Source organism: Rana temporaria, chromosome 1 (genome assembly GCF_905171775.1).
Source record: "Rana temporaria chromosome 1, aRanTem1.1, whole genome shotgun sequence".
Taxonomy (NCBI): domain Eukaryota; kingdom Metazoa; phylum Chordata; class Amphibia; order Anura; family Ranidae; genus Rana; species Rana temporaria.
Window position 1 is genome coordinate 60517831 of NC_053489.1, and position 8989 is coordinate 60526819.

At 45.1% G+C, this 8989-nt stretch overlaps 1 protein-coding gene across 2 annotated transcripts in view; it reads left to right on the plus strand.

Annotated features, from left to right (window-relative positions):
- WDR70 (WD repeat domain 70) overlaps window positions 1-7937 on the plus strand; it is a 422360-nt gene extending 414423 nt beyond the window's left edge. For both annotated transcript variants that reach the window (XM_040338525.1, XM_040338517.1), the window contains exon 18: window positions 7738-7937. In XM_040338525.1, coding sequence (XP_040194459.1) covers window positions 7738-7825 — 88 coding nt within the window. In that variant the 3' untranslated portion in view covers window positions 7826-7937. The remainder of the gene's footprint in view (window positions 1-7737) is intronic.
- The last annotated feature ends 1052 nt before the right edge of the window (window positions 7938-8989 follow it).

Below are 8989 nucleotides of genomic sequence, written 5' to 3' on the forward strand. Positions count from 1 at the left end.
TGTTGTATTTCAAATAAAACCCTTACTTTGAAAGTAAAATAATTTAAAAATAAATGTTGATGTTGGACTCATTGATGGTTGTCACATGCATTGGAAGGGATCTGTAGTAATGGAGGCTGTGGGTGGGTTTATAATACCCACCCACAAAGGTCGCAAAGTTGCCAAAAGGTTGCAAAGTTCAAGGGGGCCCGAATACTTTTGCAAGGCACTGTAGATGGGCCATGGGAGCATATGGATGACGTCGTGGCTCTCTGCATTCACAGCCATTGACACTCCCTTACGCGGAGCTGCAGGATCACATAACTGGACTGAAGCAGATTGAAAATGGTAAGTACACAGATCTTTTTAAAACAGGGTAGGCAGGTTAGATAGGGGGGTGGAACATGTTTAAAGTGGTTGTAAAGGCTGAAGGTTTTTTACTTTTATAGATTCTATGCATTAGGTAGATAACCTTCAGTGTACAGTTCCCCGCCCCCCCTCCCAATACTTAGCTAAGCCTGATCTCGGTCCAGCAATGTGCACGAGACATGAGGTTCTTCCAGGACTTTCCCTAGTGATTGGCTGAGATGCAGCAGTAGAAGCCATTTGCTCACGTTGCTGTCGGTCACAGCTGGCGGGGCCGGGGCTGAGCCGCACTCTGTCTCTTATGGATGCAGAGAGGCAGCTCGGGAGCGAGCACGCATGAGTACCCCCACAGCAAGCTGCTTGCTTAGGGGGCAAGGGGGAGGGGCCCAGAGCGCTGGTGGGAAACCCAAACAGAGAAGATTTGGGGCTGCTCTGTGCAAAACCACTGCACAGAGCAGGAAAGTATGACATGTTTGTTATTTTTTTCCTTTACAATGACTAAGAATAGTTAGGAATTTTTGCCACTTTAAGTAAATAAATGAATACTTTAAAAAAAAAAAAAAATTGCAAACAGAAGAAGCAATCCGACTCCACATGTTCACTCACACGTACTCTGCAGAGACTAGCAAGTCATAAAACAAGGGTTAACCTGACTGTTCATGTAGAATTGATGTGCGTTTATTTATCCACATTTAACATGTCTGACAATAGCTGTCAAGTTCACATGCTTTTAGCTATTGTTCTGCCCGGCTGACATGCACACACATAAATATATGTATCTTCTCCTGTGTAAGCTAATAGCATCTCAGGCTTCCATCCTGCCCACTTCAAGGCTGAATCCCTTTTCCCCCTGGCTACGGCTCTTAACAAGAGCCTGTAATGCAATCAGCCCACGTGTGGGACGGCAGCCCTCCCGGGATCAGTGTCTATTAAATGTTTCATGGAAGTAATATTGCAGGTGTCATGGGTGTAACCTAATATTCAGAGTATGAAGTTCAGAGGAGCCACTCGGGCCAAATTACCTTTGTGTCCTTGCCGCTGTAATGTTGTGTTTCTCAAAAGTGTGAGGGGCGTCACAGATATGTGCGGTCATCTGCTCTGTCTATTTACCTTGACTGAATATATTTTTATTGAGCTATCTATCTGCTTGTCTGTCTTGCCATCACCTATAGCAGAGATGGTCGGAGACTGTAGACCTGATGCCAGAGATGGTCAGAGACTGTAAACATGATGCAAAAGATGGTCAGAGATTGTGGACACAGTACAAGATATTATTATTATACAGGATTTATATAGCGCCAACAGTTTGTACTGCGCTTTACAACATCAGGGAAGACAGTACAGTCACAATACAATTCAATACAGGAGGTATCAGAGGGCCCTGCTCGTTAGAGCCTACAGTCTAGAACAGTGGTCATCAACCCCTGTCCTCAGGGCCCACTAACAGGCCAGGTTTGCAAGATAACTGAAATACATCACAGGTGATCTCATTTGCTGCTTAGTGATTGCAGTATTCTAGTCTACATCTCCTCAAGGTAATACATAAAACCTGGCCTGTTAGTGGGCCCTGAGGAGAGGGTCGATGACCACTGGTCTAGAAGATATAATCAGAGACTGCGGCCATCACAAAAGAGATGGTCAGAGACTGTGGACATGATACAAAAGATTGCCAGATACTATTGTCATGATACAAGAAATGGTCAGAGACTGTGGACATAGTACAAGAGATGGTCAGAAACTATGGGCATGATACAAATGTTGGTCAAAGACTGTGGGCATGATACAAGAGATGGTCAGAGACCATGAGCATGATATGAGATGGTCAGAGACCGTGAGCATGATACAAGAGATGGTCAGAGACTGGACATGATACATGAGATGGTCAGAGACTGGACATGATGCATGAGATGGTCAGAGACCGTGAACATGATGCAAGAGAAGGTCAGAGACCGTGAACATGATGCAAGAGAAGGTCAGAGACCGTGAGCATGATGCAAGAGAAAGTCAGAGACCGTGAGCATGATACAAGAGATGGTCAGAGACCATGATACAAGAGCTGGTCAGACCTCATGAGCATGATACAAGAAATGGTTAGACTGTGGACATAGTACAAGAGATGGTCAGAAACTATGGGCATGATACAAATGTTGGTTAAGGACTGTGGACATGATACAAGAGATGGTCAGAGACCGTGAGCATGATACAATTAAAGATCAGAGACTATGTGCATGATACAGGAGATGGTCAAAAACTGCAGACATGATACAAGAGATGGTCGGAGACTGTTGACGTGATACAAGAGATGGTCGGAGACTGTTGACTTGATACAAGAGATGGTCAGAGACTATGGGCATGATACAAGAGATGGACAGAGACTATGGGCTTGATACAAGCGATGGACAGAGACTGTTGACATGATACAAGAAATGATCAGACGCTATTGGCATGATGCAAGAAATGGAAAGAGACACATGCTGCAAGAGACTGTGAACCTGATATAGGAGTTGACTGGGGACATGCTTCAAAAGACAACCAGTTCATCTTTTTTTTTGTGAAAGAACTTATACTTTAAACTTTACTCCCTACAAGCACTTGCCAAGTTATACATGCTAGATTTCCTGAACTCCATTAGTTTTACATGTATTTGTTTATTTAAAGGCAAAAAGTGTTAATAGCGGAATTTGACTTGTTATCGGCCTCTTGCAATCCCCTATACTGCAGAACTGAGATGGATAAAAGGCAAAGCAGCACAAGGACCCAAATAGTTGCTCTACTTTTCTCATGGGCTAACAAGGAACATGCTGGTAGGAGAAGAGAGTAGAATAAAAGTGATGAGCTCATTGGTGTGCTACCACTTCTTAATTTTCCAGCCATAGGCTGGGGGAGGGACAAGACCTGTAGGTGTGTGTTCACTGCCGAAGAGAAAAGTCCGGTCTCCTTCCCTGCCAGGCAGGGCTGTAGTGTGTGATGGGGCTGTGTAGATCTCAGGACTGAATGGACAGATGTACAAGGTAATTCAGCTCTTAGAAGCATTTTATCTTTGTACTTTTTTTTTTTGCCTGGAGTTCAGCTTTAAAAGGATCAGCAGCCAGTGTGGCGTAAACATGTCCATTGATTTGTAGGGTTACCCAGTATTTGTGATGAGTCACGGATCGGATTCCTATCTCGCTCTGCTCTGTATGTCAGACTGTGTAGATCCTGTGTGATATCTATTCATTCTGCTGGGGCTCAAATGCCGGATTGTGAAGTCATAACTGTGACTGATTTTCCCATTGCTGCCCAGTGACACACAAACCACAATTTATTCTATTTTAATTGACCTGTGACTACATGTAGCTTCTAATCTTATTTACAGCATTATCTGGTCTGATTCAGGATCCCGGGTCACTTCTTTCTTTTTTTTTTTTAATCTTCAGTTGTTTAAAAGAAACTCTAGAGTGTCCCTATAACCAAAACTATTTTCATTTCGAGGAAGAGTTAGAACCCCTGTCGGGCTTTTGATTTGTACTGTTGACCATTGCAATCGGGGTCGGGGCTAGACTATTTTGCGCCCTAGGCAAGATCAGGTACTTGCACCACCCCTCCCCAAAAAAAGGCAACATTTTTAACCGCTTGCGGACCAGCCGCCGCGGTTATACTGCAGCAGGTTGGCTCCGCTGGGCGAACCATCGTAGCTGTACATTGGTCGCTTTAAGCGGGCTAGCAGGTGCACGTGCGACCGCTGCATTGCGGGGGTGCCAATGCTCATAGCCGCGAGCGATTTCCTGGGCACGAGAGGCAGAACAGGGACGTGTGTGTGTAAACGCACACATCCCTGTTCTGTGAGCTGAGGAAAGACGGATCATGAGTTCCTAATAGCTAGGAACCACAATCTGTAATTTCCTCTAGATCAGTCCCCTCCCCCTACAGTTAGAATTACACAGAGAGGGAACACCGTTAACCCCTCGATTGCCCCCTAGTGTTAGCCCCTTCCCTACCAGTGACTTTTTTACAGTAATCGGAGCATTTTTAGCGCTGGTCCCAAAATAATGTCAAAAGTGTCCGATGTGTCCGCCATAATGTCGCAGTCTCAATAAAAATTGACAGATCACTGCCATTACTAGTAAAAAAAAAATAATAATAAAAAAATGCTATAAAACTACCCCCTTTTTTTGTAGACGCTATAACTTTTGCGCAAACCAATCAATAGACGCTTATTGCGATTTTTATTACAAAAAATATGTAGAAGAATACATATCGGCCTAAACTGAGAAAAAATACACTTTAAAAAAAAAATGGGGATATTTATTATAGCAAAAAGTACAAAATGTTTTTTTTTTTTTTTTTAAAACTCTTTTTTTGTTTATAGCGTAAAAAATAAAAATCGCAGAGGTGATCAAATACGACCAAAAAGCTCTATTTGTGGGGAAAAAAGGACATCAATTTTGTTTGGGTACAACGTCGCACACTGTGCAATTGTCAGTTAAATCGACACAGTGGCGAATCTCAAAAAATAGCCTGGTCATTGGGTAGCAAATAGGGCAACCTATTTGTTTTTTTGTTTTTTAGAATGGCACTTTTTTTATTACTTCACTGTGTGCCATTATAAAAAACATTTGTGATGAACTTCTGCTGACCCTAGCAGTCATACAATGTCTCAGCCAAAGGCTGTCTCACACACATGTGGCATTGTACATGCATGACCACCATCATAGAAGCAGCAAAGCCAATGGTCACAGAACTGCAGAGTGCCTGTCTGGCTCTGACTTGTCACGGAACTTACACAATGGCACTAGTAGTTGCCTTGTTTGCTTCTATTTCCTCTTTCCACCTTCCCCCCCATCCCGTGACCGCACACTCAACCTTTTGGCAGCTGGCACCAGAAGCTGTACCCGCCGTTCTTGTGACACGGTCAGTCCCAGTTGCAGTAGCAGCAGATACACATATACCGCTACAAGGAAAGCAGAACAGCAGCAGCTGACCAATCACAACACAAGTCGGTGCCCAGTGCCGATTTCTAATCACAAGCAAAGTGACTTCCAATGACTTCTGGATGTGCTCCTCCCAGCTCAAATATTTGTGTTCCCCCCTCCCCCAAGGCCACTGTGGCATGAAGAGATACACTGGGGGGGGGGTTAGAATGTACCCCCCCCCCTGTAATCCTCACAGTATACTCTCTCCTGTGTACTCCCCTAAGTGTAAATCCCCTCCACCCCCAGTGTAAATACCCTGCAGTGTAATCCCCACATTGTAACCCCCCTGTAGATATCCCCCAATGTAATCCCTTGTGGTGTATTCTCCCCTGCAGTAGGAGGTGAATTAGTGGAGCCAACACTGGGCTCTGGGGCTCCAGCGGGAAGTGTGTTGCTCACTTTGGCATCCTCGCCAATGTGTGCCAGAAGACCTTGCCTGCCACTTCACACACATACAGTATATATTTATACATTTATAAGAGAGGTCTACTGTTTTTAACTCTTCCACATGTTCATGGCTGTAAAGCCACAGACTAAAGCTGGCCATAGATGAGCAGTTTTTTTTCAGCCTGGGGGCTGAACGGAAAAAACAAACGGATTCCTCCATCCATGACAACAAGGTGGACAGAGGAATTCCCCTCCCGCCGGGACCCTGTATTGTGCCAGCGGAAAGTTTCCCAACTTGTCCATTCAACAGAAGCCGATATAACAATCAACTTCTATTGAACAAGGTCGGCTACACACTGATCGAAATTTGGCCAGTCCCCACTGAACCGGACAAAAATGTATCTGTCTATGGTTAGCTTAACATTGACAGTACCTGTGCTGACCAGTGACATTAAAGCGGAACTTCACCGCAGCACGGAGATGTGTGGCGTGTCACTCGGTCACACTGCATCACGGATCACAGTAAAGAGCCTATGAAGTCCAATCACAGCTGATCACAGTGTAAATGGGAAGTGTCGGTTATCGGCCTTCCTCTCCTCACACTGACATGACGATTAGTGATACTTGTCAGTGCCCACCAATGATGCCAGTCAGTGATTCCTTTCAGTGCCCATCAGTGAGTTACAAAAATGTATAACAGAAACTAAGATTAAATACCACCAAAAGAAATCCTTATCTGTCTCAAAAAATATATAAAAATGTAGTTTGGGTACAGTGTTGCAATTGTCATTAAAATTGTGACAGCGCTGGAAATTGACCTGGGTGAAAGTGGCCGGCAGGGGCGTGGCTAGGTCTGGAAACGATCTGGGCCTAGAGCCCATGGCAGCAGTCACCAACCTTTTTGCAGGCCGGGGGGGCACGAGGGTGGTAAGCAATTTTTCGCAGGCAATTACTGGTGTTGGCGCAATCATCACTACACCTTGGTTGATTTGGTGAAGTTGTTCAACTCGCCATAATACAGAATCAGTGGGAGCCCCGAGTGTGTCACTTGCCACATCTCCTGCCACCAGATGCAGCATGTGACTTGCCACCGTCGCCTGCCTAGAAATGTGGCTTGTCACTTACCACGCCACCTTCCACCAGATGTGGATTGTCACTTGCCATGTCACCTGCCACCAGATATGGATGATCGCCTGCCACTATTTGCCTATTGTCACTTGCCATGCCAGCGACACCAAATGTGGATTGTCGCTGCGTTGGTGGCAGGCTGGCAGCACTGGTCCATTTACTTCTGAGTGAGGGCATGACAGTGATGATGTGGAGTGGGCAGCGAGAGATGGTGTAATCTCGCTGCTCCCCGCTGCACCTCGCACCGACATTGAAGAGGCCCGGCTGTGAGGGCGGAAGAGCGTTGATGTGGGGCTGGCAGAGAAAGATGATGTCATCTCTGCTTGTCCGCCAACTCGCTTCTGTCATCCGCCTGCCCGGCTCTCTCATACAGCCTGCCTACTGCACCCACGGCCCGGCTACAGAGAGGCCGCTGGTTAGGCAGGGACCCCTGCGGCAAGAGACTCAGGGCTGTGGGTGTTTTTGCCAACACCAATGAATGTGCTTGACAAGTGCCCTGGAAAAGGACAGTTGTAGAATACAATGTGGAATCTACTTGAAGGCTTTGGGGTTTCATAAATGAAGTCCATCGTGAAAATGATAGTTGCACTTTGTCCTGAATTAACCTATCAATTGACCTATCAGCAGTCTGCTTTTAGTGGCTCAGTGTAGTCAAAACTGAGAAAGAAGGTGTCTGATTTGTGTTGCATGTAGTACAATGAGATTAAACCATTTAAAATGTTGCATGTTTGGCACACTACATGATGAACTGTTGTCTCCTCTCATTCCTATTTAGCTTTCCATCTGCAAGAATTATTCTGTTCCTGTCTATTGTTTTCTAATCCCATTGGAAGAGCAATGCAGCCAAGCTGTAGCCTTCTTCTATATAAAGTCATTATTCTCATCCTTGCACCTCATTTTCTGCAATCCTTTCTGTGTCTTGCAGGACGCAGCCCAATGCCGTGTTTGCCGAGGTGGACTCTGAAGAAGACGAACCAGACAACGAGCCAGACTGGAAAAAGCGTAAAATCTAAAGATGAAATGAAACCTAGCCATTGACGGTCTAATTGTTACAAATGATTCCAGCGTGTACCATTAGGAAATAACTTCCCTTTTATTTAAAAAAATAAACTCATTTAATAAAAATCACAGTGGCATCAGTCTTTTAAAGTAGATTTAAACCTAACTAAATGGCATAACAATTGCAATGTTTTTTTTGTAATAAAATACTTGTTTTCATCATTGTTTTGTCCTTGTTGATCTCTTGCAGCCACTTCCTGCCTGCATGCATTCTTGCGGCACCATGGCATTTCTTAGTGTGGGTTTAACCACTTCCATACCGGGCACTTATACACCTTCCCGCCCAGACCAATTTTTAGCTTTCAGTGCTGTTGCACTTTAAATTACAATTGCGCGGTCATGCTACACTGTACCCAAACAAAATTTTTATCATTTTGTACCCACAAATAGAGCTTTCTTTTGGTGGTATTTGATCACCTCTGGGATTTTTATTTTCTGCAAAAAAATAAAAAAAATGACCGAAAATTTAGAAAAAAAAAAAAAATTTTTGTTTCCGTTATAAAACATTGTAAATAAGTAAGTTTTCTCCTTCACTAATGGGCACTGATGGTACTGCACTGACTGTCACTGATAAGGTGGCACTGATGTGGTGGCATTGATGATGGGCACCAATATGCGGCACGGATGGGCACTGATGGGCGGCACGGATGGGCAGGGATAGGCGGCACGGGTGGGCAGGGATAGGTGGCACGGATGGGCAGGGATAGGCAACACGTATGGGCAGGGATAGGCAACACGTATGGGCACTGATAGGCGGCATGGATGGGCATAGATGGGCACTAACTAATGTGTTGTACTAATGGATGCCAATCAGTGCCAAACAATGCCTGCCAATCAGTGATGCCCATTGTGGGCACTGATTGGCATCCATTGTGGCACTGATTGGCATCCATTATGTGTCATCCCTGGTGTTCTAGGGTGGCATACCTTTGATTTAAATCCCTGGTGATCTAGTGGAATCACTGGTGGTCCAGTGGGCATCCTCAGGGGGGGGGCTGTGCTGATAATCGATCAGCACAAACCCCCCCTGTCAGAGGAGCAGCCGATCGGCTCTCCTCTCCTCTACTCGCGTCTGACAGACGCGAGTGAGGAAAAGCCGATTACCGGCTTTTGCTGTT